We start from the raw sequence: 24076 nt of genomic DNA, 5'->3' as shown, positions 1-24076 counted from the left end.
TTTTTTTTAATTATTGCACAGATTTAAACCAATCAAAACACTGGCAACATGACTGCATATATATGGCCTTAGGGTTTTCTCATCAGAAATGAATGATACCTTTTAGAAAGAAAAAATGAAATGGTTGAAAGGAGGAAAAATCAGATATATTAATGTAATAGAACAGGCTTTAAATAGTTGTTTTTTTCTAGATATTCCCCATTTATAAATGTTTTCCTGGCTGCAATGTTGCTTCTGCAGTTATGTATTGTAAACATAGTTCTTTTTACCTTAGATATAGACCAGCCTTGTCAATTCTTTTACATGTACTAGTCCCACCTTTGCATTTTATAAGCCTGTCTTACGACATATTATTGATTCATCTGCAGTTGTTCGGATTGGGTGGTGTCCACTTCCTATTCCCTTATACCTCGGCCCAGTAGGAACACAAGAAATGGTGCCCCAATGACCCAGTATTATGGCTTTTGAATGGCTTAAATTCACAAACTTTAAAATAATATATCGTAATTTTGACAGGCGTACCTTTTGACAATTTGCCACTCTTGTTAAGTGTTGTTTTAGTAATGAAACCTCGTTATATGCTTGACTTTTTATGGAAAAAAAAAGAGAAAAAAAAAGGTAGTCTATAGTCCTCTGGTGTCATAAGAGGCTGCATGGACAACTGCTATCAAGCAGATAACCGTAACATGAAACTTGGTTCAATACTTAAAATGCCAAATTCTGGCTAAAATTGTTTATGAATTATGTCCCTTAAGTAAGAGAAACAGGTCGAGGGGTGAAAGCGAAAAGGTTCTAAGTGACTGAGAATAAAGAAGCAGATAGAACCTTTTCACTTTCACCCCTCGAGGTGAGCATTGGCATCCACCTGTGGTTCAATCGTTTAAATTCCAATTCCTTTTCTTATCCTTTGATAATAAAATTATTTCTACATAAGTTTTCTATTAATGGTTAAACCTTTCTGTTGTTTTATGAAAATGTATGTTTTTTGTATCGAAGTTGGTTTTATAAATATGTTTTATGCACACACTGTATTTGTTATTGCAGCATGGAGTTGTTCTATTTTGAATATGTTTATTGGATATGTTATAAAACAAGTTTTGGTATTTGTATAGCTTAGAACTGTTGGCCAGTTTGTTTAGATTCATAACTGAATCGTAAGACCACACCATACTGCTACTTTGCTCAACAGATTTCAGAAAATGACTAAATTTTTATTATTTATTTATTTAATTTGAAATTTAAAAATGACAAAAATAAATTTCTTTAAAGTCATGTAACATTTAACGAGGTAAAAACATGTAACCATATGTGTCTGTACATGTCCACTCGATGAAGACTGTTCTATAAAATTTATACTCCGTGGGTTGTTTGCTAGATTACACTCGAAAGAAGAATAAATTATAATTATATGGGAATAAATTTGTCTCTGAATGTAAAAAATAGTGATTTTGCCTTCTTTCATTCCTTTTTATAAACAAAATGGAAAACTTCTAATTTTTTTATTATATTTCATATTCACTGGCTTGCTCCATGTTGTTCAGCCCAAATCTGTAGAACAAAATTTTGAATTGGTGTGGTCTAACAAATATTTTGCTCACCTCAATAAACCAGTTCTCTTACAGTTTTCAGCGAATTGTCATGTGTTTGTGAATGCAGACAGAAGCTAACATAATACATTTAAGAATAATGTTTGATTGTTGTTTTTAAAAGACGGGTGTTCCATAGATAGTGACCTCTCACTAACAACCATACAGACATCAATATCTTCTCACAGAGGTAGGAACCAGAAAGGTGCTGTTTTACGTATCTTAATGCCCTTTATTATGCTCTCTAAGTATTGCGAGATATAGTGGTTCTAACTGAAATATATTGAAATCTTCTCTTCAGTGTCAAGCAGTAAGTTATTTATATATAATACACATAGATGTACTTGCTGACGCTTGATATAATGCTAAATGTTTGGCTACAAGTATATATATGATACGTGTATAACACCCTTGTATGAACCACGAACCAGCAGCATATATTTGATACATGTCTGACACCCTCGTATAAACCGTGAACCAGCAGTATAAATTATATTTGATACATGTCTGACACCATCATATGAACTGCGAACTAGCAGATATAGGTCCTATAATAGATATATCATAGTATCTAATTACTAAAAACTGCATATATAGATATATCATAGTTTCTAAAAACTGCGGTGCCCATGTTGTGTTAAGTTTTCAATGTCATACAGGTCACGGCAATGTTTTGAATGTCTGTAACATTAGTCTTTGAGGCGGCACTTGGAAGAAAATCGCACATCGCCTGCCTGTGCATCACTAGTACTAGTAGTGGTAGTGGCCAGGCACTATCATATCATTATAATAATAGTTGATATGACAAAACATATTAAAATACCACTATCCATTCTGGCTTGTCATGGTTCATATAACTTTTGAAACACACCTTGCATTGCGCAGAATCTAATACAGCTTATATAAATATTTATTGCAGATTTTAGTGTATAATGTAACCAAGAAAGCTCTTTTGCTATCATATTTTGAAGAACTATTTACTGTAAAAATAATATTGTGTGTTTGCTAACATTCTTTCTTATTATATCTCTTCTCTTTCATTGCACTGTTTTAATATGGCGCCTCATATCAACATTGCTTCGTTACTTATCTAACACAGCTTTTATTGAGGAAATAACAGACTTTGCAAGGGTTAAATGTTATGGTTCAGTTCACAAAGTCAGTGTTATCTCCCTTGGCTTTTGTACCATGGTTTTGGCACATATAAGGGAGAAAACAACTTTTTAATAGATTTTCAATTTAAGATATTTTAAAAAGAATCATTATAAACAATAGTCCATTATTAGTAATATGTTTGTTAGTGTTCTCAGAGGACCATATATTGTTTAGTAATATTCTATAAATTACTTTCTTCCTTTTCCCATTAAGTCATTTTTGACCCAGAGCACTGACATTGTGAACTGCTGCCAGTGAAACAACTTACATACTGAAAATCATACTGATGTCATAGAAGTAAAGAAAACATTTATATGTTACCCATAAACATACATTCCATGCAGTCATTACACACTATTATTGACATATATTTCCTCATTCCTCGCTTGCTTACAAAGACTATAGAAGATTATCCCATGACGGCACCTCCAACAGTAAGAAAGGTACACTGTGTTGTCTGTATCTCTTTGTTGCTTATCTGGCATTGCATCTGTCACTCCGGTAATACATTGTTTCATAGTTTGTTCTTAATGCACAAGGATAAAGGTGGTAGACCCATAAGTATAAAAGGAGGAAATAAATAGATAGATATATTATTTTTCTGTGTCATTAAATTTTACGTTAAAGTTGTTTTTTTGTGTGTGTCATTGTCAGAATACTTCTCAGTATGATATTTAAGACCAATGTAAGTGTATGGGTAATCTTGGGTCAAAACTATGTCAAACCCTGAGTGTGAATATGGGTAATCTTGGGTCAAAACTATGTCAAACCCTGAGTGTGAATATGGGTAATCTTGGGTCAAAAACTATGTCAAACCCTGAGTGTGAATATGGGTAATCTTGGGTCAAAAACTATGTCAAACCCTGAGTGTGAATATGGGTAATCTTGGGTCAAAAACTATGTCAAACCCTGAGTGTGAATATGGGTAATCTTGGGTCAAAAACTATGTCAAACCCTGAGTGTGAATATGGGTAATCTTGGGTCAAAAACTATGTCAAACCCTGAGTGTGAATATGGGTAATCTTGGGTCAAAAACTATGTCAAACCCTGAGTGTGAATATGGGTAATCTTGGGTCAAAAACTATGTCAAACCCTGAGTGTGAATATGGGTAATCTTGGGTCAAAAACTATGTCAAACCCTGAGTGTGAATATGGGTAATCTTGGGTCAAAAACTATGTCAAACCCTGAGTGTGAATATGGGTAATCTTGGGTCAAAAACTATGTCAAACCCTGAGTGTGAATATGGGTAATCTTGGGTCAAAAACTATGTCAAACCCTGAGTGTGAATATGGGTAATCTTGGGTCAAAAACTATGTCAAACCCTGAGTGTGAATATGGGTAAACTTGGGTCAAAAACTATGTCAAACCATGAAGGTAAATATGGGTAATCTTGGGTCAAAAACTATGTCAAACCCTGAGTGTGAATATGGGTAATCTTGGGTCAAAAACTATGTCAAACCCTGAGTGTGAATATGGGTAATCTTGGGTCAAAAACTATGTCAAACCCTGAGTGTGAATATGGGTAATCTTGGGTCAAAAACTATGTCAAACCCTGAGTGTGAATATGGGTAATCTTGGGTCAAAAACTATGTCAAACCCTGAGTGTGAATATGGGTAATCTTGGGTCAAAAACTATGTCAAACCCTGAGTGTGAATATGGGTAATCTTGGGTCAAAAACTATGTCAAACCCTGAGTGTGAATATGGGTAATCTTGGGTCAAAAACTATGTCAAACCCTGAGTGTGAATATGGGTAATCTTGGGTCAAAAACTATGTCAAACCCTGAGTGTGAATATGGGTAATCTTGGGTCAAAAACTATGTCAAACCCTGAGTGTGAATATGGGTAATCTTGGGTCAAAAACTATGTCAAACCCTGAGTGTGAATATGGGTAATCTTGGGTCAAAAACTATGTCAAACCCTGAGTGTGAATAGGACTCAGCAGCATTTACTTATTGGGCTATTATTTACTTATTGGGCTATTATTAAAACATAGATACTGCTACCAAATTGCATGTGTTAAAATGACATATCAGTCCTGAATGTAGGAACTGCATAAACAGCTTGTCTACAAGTAGTTATATTGGTACTTGCTATAACTTGCTAAAGAAATCTTAAATCACTGTATAACGAACATTCTAATAAGAAATGGAATTCATCTTCAATAACATGACATATTTGACAGTTTCTTTCATTTACAGGAGTACATGATGCCATGTTTACACAGATCTTTGTAGGAAAGATTCAAGGGCTGATGTTTAAATTTTGCTTGATCTTCTTTGAAAATTGAAATAATAAGTTATACATGTAATTTTTATACAACGTTGCCTGGTTTTGTTAAACAACATTACATTCATTAGTTTACTTATATGTTGTTTACTGGTTTTCATAACTCAAGGCATTAATTTTGATAGTTGTGGAAAACTTTACTTTGTGGATGTTATAGATTTTTTAGTCTGTATATAGTTGTCTTACCTCATATTAATTTTACAGATGGTTATAACTAAATATGTAGTGTTGAGTGATTGATTTAATAGCTGCTTTCGTAAGCTTCAAATCATAAGGATAGGAACTTTAAGGAATTAAAAAAATCATATTCTTAACATGGGATCCAAGGTGGAATTTTACAAATGATTGACTATTGTATCAAAACAAACTTTTATTGTGATTATTATTAAGCATATATAAATAACCTGCTCTTTCTTCTTTCAGATGATATCGACCTACATCGAGTAAAAAAGGAGCAAGAACAGTCTACAAATCTCAAGAAATCTCGCTCCCTAGGTGGTAGCTTGAAAAAGTTGTTCCGTCGTAGTCGTAAACGTTCAGTCGGGCGTGGAGACCAGTCCCGGGAAAGTTCTTTGTCTCGCCAGTCTCGTCAACAGTCACAGGGCCCGTCTCGTGAGGGGTCGTTAACTAGGTCACATAACACTAGTCAGCATGACACTGTGATTTTATGAGAGTCATAAATAAAATTGTTATAATGCCTTAGTACATTTTGGAAAAAAACAAAAACATATTATTATGTGCATTTATTGATCGAGTACATGTATAATGTCAATCTCCACGCAGTGGCTACTTCCCGCTGTTGTACACATATTACATGACTAAAATGAGAAAGAATGCATTCAATTCTTGAAAAAATGGTTATAGATATATAGCTATTAACTTTGAAATATCAAACATTCATTTATTATTAAAAGATTAAACAAACAAAAAATGGCAAGTTAAAGTTAAATAATATCTTAAATGGTGAATAGCGGGAGATCACTGCGTCAGAGATTAGCATCATGACATTACTCTATTATGCACATTAACTAGATGAGATATAGCTCATTTGTCAAGTGGTCATTTTGAATGGTATTGAGTTTACATGTTTTTGCATAATCTGTATGTCGAATAATCATAAAAAGGTGGCTAGCTGATATACAACCAGACATAAATATCAAGACTGTAAAGGTCTTGTAAAAAGAGTAATAGAAGTATTAACAGTCTCAAAACCTACTTATAGCAGGTCAAATACATCAGAAGAAACCATGCATAATCCACTGAGTGTTTGGGATTATTTCATGAAGATTTTAAACTATAGATATGAGGAAGGGTGAAAGGTGTTTTAGATTATTTTCCTGCGTGTCAGTTTACGACTCAGCATCACTTTACGGGCTACAGGTCCACTCTTAAACATAAAAAATATTGAAATAATGATTTGCAAGAAAAATCACATCAGCCAGTATGGTAGGTAGCCTAAAAACAAACCAAAGATCATATAATTTAGCTTTAATTTTTTGAAAACAAACATAAAAATGTATGTATTGTTTTTGTTGTCTTTTCAACTCATAACTATTAAACTATTTTCCAGACATAAAGATCTTTGAAAATTGACTTGTAATTCCTGCCAAATGAGAAATTAGAGAATCAGAGGGTTTAAACAGTTGACCCCGTTTTCTGACAACCATGTTTCATGAGTAATTTACTGAATTTCAAAGAACATGTAAAAATATGTGCACCTTGGAACAGTATGTGATATTATAGAGAACAAACAATTTCCTTGCCATAAAACTCCTCAAGTATTGTTTCATAATAATGTATTAAATTCTCATTTTACGGTGCAAAGTTAATATATTTGCAAAGCATAAAGTGTTCATTCACCATGGAACAATTCACCTGAATGTTTTATATTATTCTTTTGCTGCCATGAACAGACTTTGTACATATTACATCATGTAGAATTTATTTATTTTCATGTTGTTAAGACATTGTTTTCCAAAACTTTGTGTTTGTAATTGAGTTTATAAGTCTTGTTTGTAAGGAGATGAAATATTGTACTCTATTATAGAGTGAGATTAACCTAATTTAATCATAAAAACATGGATGTTTTCAATGTAAATCTTTATAATGTAGATATAGTAAATGAACTAGAGTTTGTTTTAAATGATTGTCTTTGTCTCTTGACAAATGTTGCGCTTTTGTAATTTTGGCCTATTTGATATCCTTATCTACTTGAAAACGTGTACCTCTGATGGTGTAGATACTGCTGCTGTTGTGTGCTAGAGATTGAATGATGGGTGAATGTAATACTTTGCAGTTTCAAGACTCTTAGTTTATGCAGAGCAATGTCCTCATTTGTATGCACCACCTATTGAAGAAGAACAAATGCATTGTTATTGTATTGACTGTGTAAGCACATCAGATAACAACAATTACACCATTATACAATTCTATTAGTGAAAGTTAAATCTTTTATGAAATATCTGCAATTTGTTTAAAGTATATTCATCAAATAACTTTGTTGAGAAAATATCATTCAAGACTCAATTGTATATTGTATTTCAATTTATTTTATCATAATGACTGATTGCTTGAATCTGCTTACTGCTTGGAAATGTGTGTGGGAATATGTGTGGAAATATGTGTTGAAATATCTATACATGTGTGGAAATATGTGTAGAAATATGTATACATGTGTGGAAATATGTGTGAAATATGTAGACATGTGTTGAAAGGTGTGGAAATATATGGACATGTTTGGAAATATTTGTTTCATAATGAGCATGAAATACATGATTTAAGGAGAGAATGTCTTAACTACCTCTGTGCAATACTTTAGATGTTCTTGTCATGCTTTTGGTGAGTTAGCAATGAATGTTATGGAAATTGGTTATGTATGTTCTGGAAAGTGGAAATTAATATTTCAAACTTTGTTATGGAAATTGGAAATGAATGTCCCCTACCTTGTTATGGAAATTGGTTATGTATGTTCTGGAAAGTGGCAATTAATGTTTCAAACTTTGTTATCGAAATTGGCAATGAATGTCCACTGCCTTGTATTGGAACTTTGTAATGTATGTTCTGGAACTTGGCAATTAATGTTTTTAAATTTTGTTATGGAAATTGGCAATGCGTGTCCTCTACCTTGTTATGGAAATTGGCAATGGATGTTTCCTACTGTGTTATGGGAATTGGCAATGGATGTTTCCTACTGTGTTATGGGAATTGGCAATTAATTGTTCCATACCTTGTTAAAGAAAATGCAATGAATTTTTTCCTTCATTTGTTATGGAAATTGGCAATGGTTGTTCCCTAATTTGTTTTGAATAGTGGCTATGATTGTTCCTTGCATTGTTGCGAAAATTGTCAGTGATTATTTCCTTTTTTGTTATCGAAGTTTGAAATGTGTGTTAGTGAATGAGGCAAAGAAGGCTATTGCCAAAAGGCAATGGTTCATCAGAAAAGAAGCTATTGTTCTCTGATGTGTTGTGCCAATATACAACAAATTGATTGTTCGGGGTTTCTTGTTGGATGGATTTTCCCTGCTAGTTTGGCATTAAATGTTCCTCTGTTTCGTTTGTTAGAGGCAATATATATGCAGGCAAGGACAAATCTCTCCTGTCGTTTTGTTAATTTGATTTTTGATTAAAGATGAAGTTGCAGGTTGTTGTTGTTTTTTGAGTCTGATTATCATAGATAGAGGGATGGTTGTGAAGTTGTTCAACTTAAGTCTGTCTCTTTCAGTGTTTCATATTAGTTTATATTTTTGTTGTATTTGGTGTTATTTATTTAAAAATGCCAAACATCTTTTTTTGTATGTCCTCTAATTGTATTTGATAATTTTATTGTGTATAATGCCATGTATGGCGGAGTTATGGCACTTTTGTCAATGTTACCCTTGTTATGATATTTTCCTTTTAGTATCGCTTTTGTTATTAAGTAGTTTTTAGGTGTTTTACTGATCTTCAAGATTGTTCATTTAATCTTTTGTGAGAACAGGAAAGTCCTATGAAGAATTGTATGAGTGTTTATAACATATCTTGAAGAATTATCTCATAAGATCTTCTGTTTTGTACGTTATGTAAGATATTTATTTGGAGTTTGTACAGAGTTCAGATGAGTTTTCAGTAAATTTTTGAAAGATATTTGAAATGATTTAGAAAGAATTGCAAAGTTTATGTTTTATCATCTATTTATAGGACTGCATGTGTTGGATAAAATGAATGAGAAAGAGGAAAATGAGATTACAATGCATTAGAACAATTCACTAGCATGACATTGAATAAAATTGTTGTTTAACAAACAATTTCTTTGTTAGTTGTGGTATATGTTCCTCGGAAGGAAAACTCCATGTCCCTTGCTTAAAATTTAGAAATATTGCTTCTCAGATTGAGTAAAACAGAGAGTACCACATCGAGCCGATAGTTCAGAAACTTTGTTTAAGTCAACAACATTGTTAACGGCCATTGTCGTTAACTTTCAAGTTGTTACTGTTTTGCAAGTTTAATGGATACACTTGTGATCTGCTGTATTTCTAACAAGATATGAGATATTTGTTTGCAAAGTACTTTTTTTATTTAAATATGTGAGAAGATAATGAAATATTTCCTGTTAAAAGTTAACAACAATGTTTTTAATCATACTGTTAACATTAACAAAGTTCTGAACAATTGGTTATTTGATTGCTTGCTTTGGTAATGAGTACAACACTTAATGTTTAATTTTAGCCGTATTTTTCAATCAATGGCATGAACCGGTGGATGGACGGGTTGCACGTGCAGGCAGGCTGGCAGGCCGATGTTGTTATCAATTCTGTATTCCAAGTTTTTTATTCAATGTCATTTATTTAAAAAAAATTATCAAATTGTTAAGATGGTTAGAATATTTGTCTGCATGTTGTCTTGGACTATTATGAATACAGGTCACCTCCTGGCACAAGCAAGGTCACTAGCTCAAATCTTAGGGGGAAAAAATCCCTGTCATAATTTTTAATTACTGCCCACTAACCATTCATCCTATTGAAAAAATGCTATTGTCAAATTAAAAACAATCGGCTATAGTTTGACATTTCGCATAGCCCCTTGTTGATAATATAAATAAGATACATGATATATTCCTGTCATCAAGTAAATTTATGGTTTACAGTTATTAATTGTCACATAAAAGATAATTAATAACAACAACAGCATCAAAGTCCTCACTTCATGCTCCCAAATAGTTTGCCTTTCTTCTTTGAAGGCTTTTTACCAGGAACTGAAGATTCCTCTTGGACCACATGTTTTTCAAAACCTCCATTGCCATATCCCGGTAGACTTGTTTGACCAGAACTGATCCGGATTAACCTAGCGGCAAAGTAGTCCATGGGTCTGACCCAGTTTTTCATGAGCCAGCAGATTTTGTACGTCATGACCTTTTTTACATCCATTTCTATGCCTCCAATCAAAACGCTCTCAGAAACAAGGAAATTGTTCCGAACAGTTTTGAGTTCGAAGAAGTTGTTATTTGAGTCTTCACACATGCCATCATCCTGTTTAAAAAAATATGTTTTATTTGTTTGTATAGAGAAACAAGAGGCATACATGCATCACTCCAAAAAATTGCATTTATAATTTTTATATGAAGTAAGCGATAGTCTATATTGTTTCATAAAGAAACAAAGACTTGGGCCATGACAAGATCTGTTACTCTGACTAGTTTTGGAAACCATATATAACTGTACATGCTGTCTGTAGAATTACTCAAAACTCTAGAAAAATTGTGCAAGGTTGGCTTCCTAAAACCAGTTTAAACCTCAGTGCACATGGTTTCAAAGTTATGGATGTCTGTGCAAAATGGACACGATAACGCCTGAGCCTGTGGTTTCTGTTAAGGTCTGCCTCTGCCAATTTGCCCACGATATGGCCTCAATGCATGGTCTTGGAGTTAAGGATTGTTCAAGCCCATTGCCCACGATATGGCCTCAATGCATGGTCTTAGAGTTAAGGATTGCTCAAGCCCATTGCCCACGATATGTTGTCAATGCATGGTCTTGGAGTTAAGGATTGTTCAAGCCCATTGCCCACGATATGTTCTCAATGCATGGTCTTGGAGTTAAGGATTGTTCAAGCCCATTGCCCACGATATGTTCTCAATGCATGGTCTTGGAGTTAAGGATTGTTCAAGCCCATTGCCCACGATATGTTCTCAATGCATGGTCTTGGAGTTAAGGATTGTTCAAGCCCATTGCCCACGATATGGCCTCAATGCATGGTCTTGGAGTTAAGGATTGTTCAAGCCCATTGCCCACGATATGTTCTCAATGCATGGTCTTGGAGTTAAGGATTGTTCAAGCCCATTGCCCACGATATGGCCTCAATGCATGGTCTTGGAGTTAAGGATTGTTCAAGCCCATTGCCCATGATATGTTGTCAATGCATGGTCTTGGAGTTAAGGATTGTTCAAGCCCATTGCCCACGATATGGCCTCAATGCATGGTCTTGGAGTTAAGGATAGCTCAAGCCCATTGCCCAAGATATGGTCTCAATGCATGGTTTCGGGGTTAAGGATTGCCCAAGCCCATTGCCCACGATATGGCCTCAATGCATGGTTTCGGGGTTAAGGATTGCCCAAGCCCATTGCCCACGATATGGCCTCAATGCATGGTTTCGGGGTTAAGGATTGCCCAAGCCCATTGCCCACGATATGGCCTCAATGCATGTCTTGGAGTTAAGGATTGCCCAAGCCAATTGCCCACGATATGGCCTCAATGCATGGTTTCGGGGTTAAGGATTGCCCAAGCCAATTGCCCACGATATGGCCTCAATGCATGGTTTCGGGGTTTAGGATTGCTCAAGCCAATTGCCCACGACATGGCCTCAATGCATGGTTTCGGGGTTACGGATTGCCCAAGCCCATTGCCCACGACATGGCCTCAATGCATGGTTTCAGAGTTAAGGATTGCTCAAGCCAATTGCCCACGATATGGCCTCAATGCATGGTCTTGGAGTTAAGGATTGCTCAAGCCCATTGCCCACGATATGGCCTCAATGCATGGTCTTGGAGTTAAGGATTGTTCAAGCCCATTGCCCACGATATGGCCTCAATGCATGGTCTTGGAGTTAAGGATTGCTCAAGCCCATTGCCCAAGATATGGTCTCAATGCATGGTCTTGGAGTTAAGGATTGCCCAAGCCAATTGCCCACAATATGGCCTCAATGCATGGTCTTGGAGTTAAGGATTGCCCAAGCCAATTGCCCACGATATGGCCTCAATGCATGGTTTCGGGGTTAAGGATTGCCCAAGCCAATTGCCCACGATATGGCCTCAATGCATGGTTTCGGGGTTTAGGATTGCCCAAGCCAATTGCCCAGGATATGGCCTCAATGCATGGTTTCGGGGTTAAGGATTGCCCAAGCCCATTGCCCACGATATGGCCTCAATGCATGGTTTCGGGGTTAAGGATTGCTCAAGCCAATTGCCCACGATATGGCCTCAATGCATGGTTTCGGGGTTAAGGATTGCTCAAGCCCATTGCCCACGATATGGCCTCAATGCATTGTTTCAAAGTTAAGGATTGCCCAAGATATGGCCTCAGTGCATGGTCTTGGAGTTAAGGATTGCCTAAGCCCATTGCCCAAGATATGGCCTCAATGCATGGTCTTGGAGTTAAGGATTGCCTAAGCCCATTGCCCAAGATATGGCCTCAATGCATGGTCTTGGAGTTAAGGATTGCCTAAGCCCATTGCCAAAGATATGGCCTCAATGCATGGTCTTGGAGTTAAGGATTGCCTAAGCCCATTGCCCAAGATATGGCCTCAATGCATGGTCTTGGAGTTAAGGATTGCCTAAGCCCATTGTCCACGGTATGGCCTCAATGCATGGTTTCAGAGTTAAGGATTGCCCGAACCCATTGCCCACGATATGGCATCAATGCATGGTTTCAGAGTTAAGGATTGCCCAAGCCAATTGCCCACGATATGGCCTCAGTGCATGGTTTCAGAGTTAAGGATTGCCCAAGCCCATTGCCAACGATATGGCCTCAATGCATGGTTTAAGAGTTGAGGATTGCCCAAGCCCATTGCCAACGATATGGCCTCAATGGATGGTCTTGGAGTTAAGGATTGCCCAAGCCCATTGCCAACGATATGGCCTCAATGGATGGTCTTGGAGTTGAGGATTGCCCAAGCCCATTGCCAACGATATGGCCTCAATGGATGGTCTTGGAGTTAAGGATTGTTCAAGCCCATTACCCACGATATGGCCTCAATGGATGGTTTCAGAGTTGAGGATTGCCCAAGAGCATTGCCCACGATATGGCCTCAATGCATGGTCTTGGAGCTAAGGATTGCCTTAGCCCATTGCCCATGATAAGGCCGCAATGCATGGTCTTGGAGCTAAGGATTGCCCAAGCCAATTGCCCTCCATATGGCCTAACCCCGCTAGTGTTTTTGCTTCAGTTTTTTTTGTCTGCGCTCTTGCTTTGAGAATACTAACCTGCCAACATGTTAAACCATTTATATTCCGGTTCTGAGGGAGGTGCGATTGCCAAACGTTTGTGCCCCAAAGTAACGCCCCCCCCCCCCCCTAACGTCAATTCCTGGGTCCGCCCCTGGAAATGGTACCCTTTCTATCAGGTTAAGCTAATCCTCTGTGTTTATGAATAAAGCTATGACAGCACCTGACCTGAAATATTGCGTTTTCCAGCGCCTTTGGTGATAATTCGTAGCAAAGTTTCACAAGATTATCAATGTCATCTTCTTCTAGCGTCTCAAATTCATGGTATTTCCTGTAAATGACGATACTTATTTATACAGTGTACACACTGCAGCAACCGTATATTTTGAACTGCGATGTAGACATTGATAAAATGCTCACCATGGACATATTCTACTCAAAACATCTTAATTTTGCCATAACCATGGAGGTGATACATACTTCAAACCTCAACACTGGCAACAGTGTCCGCCGTATTAACGTTTATGATGACATATAGTACGTGACAGTTAAAAATAATGAACATGATTAAAGCCAAATCATCTAAAATTGAGAATATTTAAATACCCACCTTAAGCTGTCAATGCCCTCATATTCCATCTTGTCGACGTCCATGACAGCGCATATGCAGTCAAAGTAGTACATGAGGCGCGCCAGGGGATGCTCACTGATGGTCACGTTTCTGCCGAATTCCTTTAGGCTCTGGTCAGTGGATCGGAGAAGGGCCGCCATGGGGAGTTATGGTGAATCCAACGTATCTTTGAATTAAGAGTAAAAGGATTGTACCTATGATCCACAGAGTGCTTGCTAAGGTTCACGTTCCTACCGAACTACTACTTTGGTTGGTGCATAGACCGCAGAAAGGGAGAGAAGGCGTCATTCGGGGATTTTCACTTATACATATTACCAAGGGGTTTGTTAAGGATATAGATTACTCAGGCTTTAGAAAGGGCACCAAGGGATAATTTGAGGATATAGATTGCTCAGGCTTTAGAAAGGGCACCAAGGGGTTTGTTGGGGGTATAGATTACTCAGGCTTTAGAAAGGGCACCAAGGGGTATGTTAAGGATATAGATTACTCAGGCTTTAGAAAGGGCACCAAGGGGTATGTTAAGGATATAGATTACTCAGGCTTTAGAAAGGGCACCAAGGGGTATGTTAAGGATATAGATTCCTCAGGCCTCGGAAAGGGCACCAAGGGGTATGTTAAGGATATAGATTCTCCAGGCTTTAGAAAAGGCGCCAAGGGGTATGTTGAGGATATAGATTCTCCAGGCTTTAGAAAGGGCGCCAAGGAGTATGTTAAGGATAAAAATTTGTCAGGCTTTGGAAAGGCCTCCAAGGGGTTTGTTGAGTACATAGATTCCCCAGGCTTTGGAAAGGGCGCCAGTGGGTATGTTGAGGACATAGATTCACCTGGCCTTGGAAAGGGCGCCAAGGGTTATGTTAAAGACATAGATTCTCCAGGCCATGGATAGGGCGCCAAGGGGTATGTTAAAGATATAGATTCCCCAGGCTTTAGAAAGGGCGCCAATGTGTATGTTAAGGATATAGATTACCCAGGCCTTGGAAAGAGCACCAAGGGGTACGTTAAGGATATAGATTCCCCAGGCTTTAGAAAGGGCACCAAGGGGTTTGTTGAGGATATAGATTGCCCAGGCTTTAGAAAGGGCACCAAGGGGTTTGTTGAGGATATAGATTGCCCAGGCTTTAGAAAGGGCACCAAGGGATTTGTTGAGGATATGGGTTCTTCAGGCTTTAGAAAGGGCGCCAAGGGGTATGTTAAGGATATAGATTCCCCAGGCCTTGGAAAGGGCGCCAATGGGTATGTTAAGGATATAGATTCCCCAGGCCTTGGAAAGGGCGCCAAGGAGTATGTTAATGATAAAGATTCCCCAGGCTTTGGAAAGGGCGCCAAGGAGTATGTTAATGATAAAGATTCCCCAGGCCTTGGAAAGGGCGCCAAGGAGTATGTTAATGATAAAGATTCCCCAGGCTTTGGAAAGGGCTCCAAGGGTGATGTTTGTGTACATAGATTCCACAGGCTTTGGAATGGGCACCAATGGGTATGTTGAGGACATAGATTCCCCAGGCCTTGGAAAGGGCGCCAAGGGGTATATTAAGGATATATAGATTACCCAGGCCTTGGAAAGGGCGCCAAGGAGTATGTTAAGGATAAAAATTTGTCAGGCTTTGGAAAGGCCTCCAAGGGGTTTGTTGAGTACATAGATTCCCCAGGCATTGGAAAGGGCGCCAATGGGTATGTTGAAGACATACATTCCCCATGCCTTGGAAATGGCGCCAAGGGGTATATTGGGATATAGATTCATCAGGATTATGGAAGGGCCCCAAGGATGTGTGGGGATGAAGACTACTTAAGCTTAGGAAAGGGCGCCCGAAGGAAGTGATATGTGGTATAGATTTGGGGAAATAGGAAAGGCAGCAAGGGGAGTGTCGGTTGTTTGATTCCTCAGGTTTTAGACAGGGCACCAAGCGGACTTTGAATATAGATTCTAATTTACATGTACTTTTAACAAAACCATACCATATCGATTCTATATTTAGTTTCTTGTTCCAATTTCCATACCAGCATACCAGCCACAAAAACAATTATCGAGAAAAAAAAGAGCAAAATATATTTAGCCGTTGTCGTCAGTTGATTTGATTAATGATAACACTTATTCAATAGAAATCGACACACGCTAAATGATGTACAGGGTGCAGTATCGAGTGAGTGCCTTTACAAAAGTCGTCATAATTTCATTATTTAAAATGGTATTTTTATCAAATTTTATACATCGATATAAAGCTAGAAATAAATACATTCATATAATATAACATTTAACACTTAATAATGTTATTATTAAAAAATGGTATTCTTATTCGTCCCCTATTCAATTTATCAGATATTTAGAATACAGTCTACATGTACAGTCAAAGATATGGCAAATTGGCAATCATCAAAGTACTAGGCTTAATCATTTAGAAGTTAAACTTTAATTCAAGGGTGTTAAAATAGTCATCGAATGTACACTCCTTGTCAGATTTTGCGTTGACAATTTGTCAGCCAATGAGGTTGTACTCTAAGCTAGTTAGATGACCTGAAATAAAATCTGAATAATTAAGAAGGGCTCGTTTGCTACGCTCACACCGCCCATTCTTAATCATTAAGATGTTACTTCATGTCATCTAACTATTACATGGAAAAGCAACCAGGCAATGTAAATCTGAAAGAGTAATCTATACTCTTGCAGGCTCACACAACTAAAATAAGGTTTATCTTAAACCTCTATAAGGTCTTTGATAGTTTGCTTTTTCATTTTTTCCGAAGGCCCAAGATGATACTTTACATAACATCAGTTTGGCATAATGAATTTGAATGATCGATCCTATCGCGGCATTAGACATTCTGCTGACCACGAGCTCTATACACGAATATTTAATGCCTCCATTAGACATTCTGCTGACCACGAGCTCTATACACGAATATTAAATGCCTCCATTAGACATTCTGCTGACCACGAGCTCTATACACGAATATTAAATGCCTCCATTAGACATTCTGCTGACCACGAGCTCTATACACGAATATTAAATGCCAATCATTAGACATTCTGCTGACCACGAGCTCTATACACGAATAATAAATGCCTCCATTAGACATTCTGCTGACCACGAGCTCTATACACGAATAATAAATGCCTCCATTTGACATTCTGCTGACCACGAGCTCTAACCACGAATATCAAATGCCTCCATTTGACATTCTGCTGACCACGAGCTCTATACACGAATATTAAATGCCTCCATTAGACATTCTGCTGACCACGAGCTCTATACACGAATATTAAATGCCTCCATTAGACATTCTGCTGACCACGAGCTCTATACACGAATAATAAATGCCTCCATTAGACATTCTGCTGACCACGAGCTCTAACCACGAATATTAAAAATGCACACATTAGACATTCTGCTGACCACGAGCTCTATACACGAATATTAAATGCCTCCATTAGACATTCTGCTGACCACGAGCTCTATACACGAATATTAAATGCCTCCATTAGACATTCTGCTGACCACGAGCTCTAACCACGAATATTAAATGCCTCCATTAGACATTCTGCTGACCACGAGCTCTATACACGAATATTAAATGCCTCCATTCGACATTCTGCTGACCACGAGCTCTAACCACGAATATTAAATGCCTCCATTAGACATTCTGCTGACCACGAGCTCTATACACGAATATTAAATGCCTCCATTAGACATTCTGCTGACCACGAGCTCTAACCACGAATATTAAATGCTTCCATCAGACATTCTGCTGACCACGAGCTCTAACCACGACTATTAAATGCCTCCAAGTCTTACTGGCTGTTTGGCTTAATTTGTTCATTTTAAGAAGTGATTGGAAGGTTGCGTGTGGTTAATCATGTACAATCCCAATTATACTCCGAGCAGCAAGATAGCATATTGTTCTGGATGTAAATATGTGCACCAGAGCATGGATCAATGTAGAACAGGCAATGTTCGTTAACATATAATACATAATTATCATCATTTTCACTTTAAATGATTCTAACTAGTTTGCCACTTACCAGTGCGTTTGAAACTCAGTGTTTTTGTAAGTCGGCCTGTAATGAAAGTGGAAATACTTACGAAAACGTGGATTTTTCTATAATAAGCATCCGGGTGTTGGGGGAATTTAGCTTTAAGTAAAATTACGTATCTGCATGTAACAGGGACGTTCCGCACCGTGAAGCGTTAAGTTATATGACGAGTATTTGCCACTGGGGTAAATTTGCCCCTGTTGTATGTATTGGACGCGTTAATTGAAAAAACCCAAATGATTTTAAGAAAACGCCAATAGTATGTATTATATATATTGGAGTGCGGTAGCTTTTGGCTTATTTCATATTGAAAGGAAAATGTTCTATGTTGAAACGAAGTATAGTTAAAGGGGCACTCCGTATTCTGGGTGAGGTATTTCCTTATGTTCTTAGATGAATAAAGAAATTAATAGCTGTTTGAATTAGAAACTCAAAGCTTCAAATATAATAGATGCTTTAAATAGCCATTTTTCCGATAAAAACAACAAGCATAAACTTTTTTGAATGTCTTTTTTTGTTTTAATAGATAGCTACGTGGTAATAATTTACCCAATTAAAAAAGCACCAAAATATCGCTAATATTTGCATCACCCTATAGGTTACGCCTTAAAGTTGGACGTAATGTCAAAAGAGCAGGCCAACTCGAGAATCGTTTAACATTGTTGATGCACATTTCTTGTCATTTCTGTAGATTTCGAAATTGCACGATTAATATTATATCATGGAAATCAGCAGAAAATTGTGCGTTATCCAGTGTATTTTAATCAATATATACTGGACGTTCACTGCCAGTTGAAATAAACGAAGATGACTCGTAAAACTTATGCGACGTTGAACTCTGAAACTATTATATGCAAACAGATATTTAAAAAAAATATAAACATGTATTTTCGAAAAGGCATATATATGCCAAGGATTATAACGGTCTCCTTTTTATATGTTTCCAATAGCAAATAACCAAAGTGGACGTTGAGAAATGCAGTCATTCGGGGTTTTTTTGCGACTATTTTCATTTGTTCGAATTTTGTATACACTATCTGACAGTACTTCAAAAATATGCTCAAGTGCTCTCATTAAAAGCAAACGTTTTTCTTTACTGAGATTACCTGGTGGAAATAGCAATTCAAACCACATAACGTTCGCTTTATAATTTCAAAATTCGATTTACAATCAAATCGTCCAGTAAGCCTGAATCAAATTCGAAGCATGAATTTATAACGCCCTAATATTGTAAATAAAATTTTGTGTGTGTGTGTGTGTGTGTGTTTTTTTTTTTGGGGGGGGGGGCAGAGAGTTCGATCTTAGATGCACCATTTCATCGTTTTTTTTTAAAAATTCATCTTTTACGGAAACATTTTATTTTACAGAACAAAGTCTGGCAAATCATTAGGAGTGTTAAAACTAAGATACTGATGGGTGGAACTCTTCCACAAATGTTGATATATGCTCAATTATTGTCTTTGAAGTCCACGATTTTGAAAAGCGTTAGTACCGCAATCCAAGAAGAGGCTGTATCGTGATTAGTTGAATTACATTTATCACGTGATGATATCAATGTATGCAATAAAGGTGTACATTTCCGTTAGCTTCGTATGAGTCTGTGAGCGTCTGGTTAAGGTACCAGTTTTCTAAAAAAAACTTGGGGGGGGGGGGGGTCGAGGTTCCTTTAGTTGAAAATGACATGAAAGCCTTCACAAATTGTAGAATTCTTAAATACACAGTATGTGAATGATTTCAGTGAACGCAAGTTTTACTATAAATATATTATACTACATGTATAGCATTGACGTCGCGACGTCAGTTTGAGATTGGTTTCAATGTTGTATCATGGGGGGTCACGTGATAAAAATGAACCAGCCAACATTGTTATTGAAAAATAAAACTATAATTTTTAAAATATGTTTGATAAAAAACAACCTTTATAAACAAACAATTGTATAAACTAAATAAAGAAAAAGGAAACATCAAGATACAAAAAAAAACGTTTGTCTTTTACCGTTATTACAAACCTTTGGGCACATTTAAGTGGTATTTGATAACTCGTCCTCAAACTCGTAGGCTACGTTTTCTTATACTTTGGTTTAAGTATCTTATTACCCGATCCATCAACGCTCAGTAAAAACGTTTCGGAGGATATTTTTCTTATCTAAAATAATCTGATTTTTAATATGTGTTTAACTTTGAAAAGTCAATGACCATTCATTACATATAACACTATCAATTATATCATGTAGGAACTGTACATAAACCAACAATGACATAGGCTCACACGCATTCGGAACTCCTCGGCCATTTTATCGAAAACAACCTCGGATGTATGCCGGTACATCTGTTGAAGTAGTTCGTAAAATTTTGAATTATATCATTAGTTAAATGTAGTGTTTTAGAGTTGTATTTATTGATCTAAGTTTAAATTTATTGTCATTGAATTGTATTATAGCAAACATAATGAAGAATCCCAAGAGTTAAGTCACAAAGTTTAACTGCTAAATAAAATTACTACGCGATCTACTTGCAGCGGACTTAAACGTACCACTTTTTGAGTGTGTAAACCATCCAAATACATCCGAGGTTGTTTTCGATAAAATGGCCGAGGAGTTCCGAATGGCTCACACGAAAACCCGTCAGCCAATCAAATCGCAGGAATTTCAGTTAAGATACTTCCGGTATTAGTTTACCCATAAATAAAACTTGTGGGGAAAGGGGTCGGTGGAATTAACGGAAAACAGAAAACCGGAAAACACGTTCATGTTCATAAGTTTATACCATAGAGTATGCAAAGGGGGTTGGGGGGGGGGGGGGCTGGGGTTCATACTGTATTGTGTTGGAGGGGTGTATAACATATACCAACACATTAACATTCTTACACAGTGTTTGGTGCCGATATTGTCAGAACAGAGGCCGGGCAGAGGTCTGGGTGGTTACCTGTGGGTAGGGATTGACCTAATCATTAAAGAAACCATGCTATGCTTTTGTACGCTACTGTTTTTGATAATATCAGCAAAATTTAGTAGAATTTGAATTACATCATTAATACACAATACCTCATTTTAGTAATACATTCCTATCAAGCTAGATTAATTATATCATTTTTACCAACTACACATCAATGTACCATGCTGCCATAACTATGTATATAATGCTACTTACAAATGTTGCTATTTAAATGTATACGATTATCCTTTAAGTTGTACTCTTGAAAGAATTTACCATTTTACAGTGGTATATCAACTAGCGGAACCGTGCGCGTGTGGATTGCCCGTACAGCCGGGAAAACTAGTTGATGTTATCATTGTGTTCAGTGCTCAGATCCGTTTTTGTACGCATGAATATAATAAGGATCAGCTTTTGTAAATACTTGTTCAAATATTTTAAACTACATGTATATGCTTTAACTTCCAGGTCATAAGCTCATTGTTATGTTATGATATGTTATGTATGTTATGTGTGTTTGTTATTAATGTCGTAAAAGAGATCATTGAGCTAATGTTATCATATACCCGACTTTGTATAAACGTTATTCTATCTTGTATATTTGCGATACAATTGAAGGTAAATCTAATTGATTTGAAGTGATATTTACTCAAAAAGAGATGTATAGATACAGTACTGTTAGGACCAAACTTTACACCCTTGTGCACTTGGAGTGCACTCCTAGTTAACAAGATGTAAAGTTTATTAGATAAGCCAGTATTGATTTTTCTGGTCCACTCAGATTGGCCTTATTCAATTGATTTAATATATTGATATGATCATTTCCTCTACCAGTTCATTGTTTAACTTGTGATAAAATATTTTAGTATTTATTGATGACTTTATGATGTAAAGCCATTTTACAGGGCCATTAAGTAAAGCCAAGGGATTTCTACCAGTCATATTTGTCCATTTTTAATTATAATGTAGATGAAAAAGAATAAAACATTTCTTAAATAAATACAACAAATTTATTTGTAAGCCAATATTTTAAAATGGGAGTGTTATATAATATAACTGTGTTACTATTGTAACATCTAAACAATTATGATTTTTTTTGGTAATTCAGACATTTAATTAAAGTCATTAAGTGACCACAAAATATTAATTCTGAATCCTACGTATATAGGTGAACAGCATTATAACTATCATAATATTTACAACACTGTTATGCCCCCTTAACAAATGTAATCAAGCACAGATGAAATGTCAAATTTCTTCCCAACATCTGCCCACAAGTACACATTGTTTTTCATGAATAAACATCTTAAAAGCCTAGGTTGAGCATTTGATATTGAATGAACCCCATCGATGTATATTGATCTTAATCTTCTTTAGACTGTGACAGACAGAAAAAAAACAAATCATTTATCTTTGTTTATGATTGGTATATTTAATACTTAAAATAATAATATATACATAACCGTGGCGTCCGAAGTACCGCCGAAAATGACCTGGAATCCGGCGTACCAAACATGGGAGGGGGTAGGGGGTAGAATGTATATAATCACAATTGTGTATGATTAATATGAATACATGTACTGATCAGCCTGACCAGTGGTGGCGGCGAAATAAATGCATGATAAGATGTTTTTTGATTTCTTTAATAAACCTCCAGTACTGCCCAGCTAACACTGACAGATCTGAGATTTGATAGACAGCCGGAGGCAATTAAGATAAAGATCAAGATAAAGATCAATGCACAGAATTGTGCACTATGGGGAGGGCACTTAAAGAAGTCTTAAATCACGCCTTCAATTGATAGTATTTCGTTTTATAATGAAGCTGCAATACTTAACCTCTAAACTATATGTTTATTTATATTATTATTAAGTTTCAAATTAAAAATGCAATTATTAAATCTGGGTACAATGTAGAAAATTCAACGATAATTAATAATGGTGTACCTTCTTGATAATGATTGCTTTGCTGTCTGGCTGTCATCTTAAATCCGAACACATTTGCAACACAAAAATAAACATAAAATCGAAAGTTTCAGAATAAATGGATGAAAATTTTGAATAAATTAACAATGGCACAACAATTTCACAGTTTGAGATTGGAACAATAAGCCATGAACTTTGATGTTTAACTATTTCAAATAACGAGCAACTTGTAATTATCACCTTCTGAAACTGAGTATTACACTTTAAATACAGGCTCTTGACTCATGAGTTCCTTTGATCGTTATGTAATAAGTATTTGAAGATGAAACCCTTTAACCTAGAACCAAACTTATATCATTATACGTATCAATTAATATCAAAATAATGCAATGCATATTTATAAAGGAAACAAAAAACAAACATTTAAATATCTAAATGTTTGACATTTTTTTTATAAAACAAAATCAGTTATTTAATTTTATAATTCTTTATTATTTACATGAAAGGTCCAAATCGATTATAATTATTCTCAATATATTTAATAACATTAAAACATCTGTTGAAACTAAACAAATCATTTTAAGTTTTACTGTAAATATAGCATTTATTAAGATTGAAGAAGCCTTATCGGGTCAGCCCCTTGTCTTCATTTAGTCTTTCCCTTGTCTTACTCTGTCTTACCCTAGTGCACTACGAAGAACACTTCTGGTGAACTAAGAGTGCACAAGAAGTGCACTTACTGTCAAGTTTGGTCTTAACAGTACTGTATGTATACATACATGTGTGTAAATCTTAGTTTAGAAAAAGACCATTAAATTATCAATAAATAATTCTTAGATTTTTTATTATGCATATACATTACGATATAGTAGAGGAGCGCACCCCCTATATAGACGACATTATCTAGTATGGGAGAAACTTCCTCGAACACATGCAACGCCTTGACGAAGTCCTCATGAGAATCAGCAACGCAGGACTGAAACTCAGACCGGAGAAATGTTCTTATCTGCAAACGGATGTTGTATTCCTCGGACCTGTTTCCAAAGAAGGGGTCCGACCAGACCCTAGTAACGTTGGGTATCGTGGATAGCATGAACGAGAAAGAACAAACAGGGGC

At 36.4% G+C, this 24076-nt stretch overlaps 2 protein-coding genes across 8 annotated transcripts in view; one reads left to right on the top strand and one right to left on the bottom strand.

The window, feature by feature from the left end:
• The window catches only part of LOC128234290 (phospholipid transfer protein C2CD2L-like), a 49046-nt gene extending 39727 nt beyond the window's left edge, over window positions 1-9319 (top strand). For 5 of the 6 annotated variants that reach the window (XM_052948452.1, XM_052948448.1, XM_052948454.1 and 2 more), the window contains one exon: window positions 5454-9319. In XM_052948452.1, coding sequence (XP_052804412.1) covers window positions 5454-5701 — 248 coding nt within the window. In that variant the 3' untranslated portion in view covers window positions 5702-9319. Of the gene's footprint in view, window positions 1-1710; window positions 1777-5453 lie in introns of all 6 variants that reach the window. The other variant, XM_052948450.1, reaches the window with a different exon arrangement.
• Window positions 9320-10064: 745 nt separating this feature from the next.
• Window positions 10065-18222, bottom strand: LOC128234300 (uncharacterized). Of its 2 annotated transcripts, none has more exons than XM_052948466.1 (4): window positions 18150-18222; window positions 14053-14239; window positions 13671-13773; window positions 10065-10536 (listed from the first exon to the last, which is right to left on the bottom strand). In XM_052948466.1, exons 2-4 carry the CDS (start codon window positions 14211-14213, stop codon window positions 10207-10209), a joined length of 594 nt encoding a protein of 197 aa, XP_052804426.1. In that variant the 5' UTR covers window positions 14214-14239; window positions 18150-18222; the 3' UTR covers window positions 10065-10206. The 2 variants fall into 2 exon arrangements, with proteins under 2 accessions (XP_052804426.1, XP_052804424.1); XM_052948464.1 differs by having other exon boundaries at window positions 18089-18182.
• Window positions 18223-24076: the final 5854 nt, after the last annotated feature.

Source organism: Mya arenaria, chromosome 5 (assembly GCF_026914265.1).
Source record: "Mya arenaria isolate MELC-2E11 chromosome 5, ASM2691426v1".
Lineage (NCBI taxonomy): Eukaryota > Metazoa > Mollusca > Bivalvia > Myida > Myidae > Mya > Mya arenaria.
The sequence above is the reverse complement of the archived record's forward strand: the minus strand, read 5'-3'. Positions and strand labels throughout refer to the sequence as shown.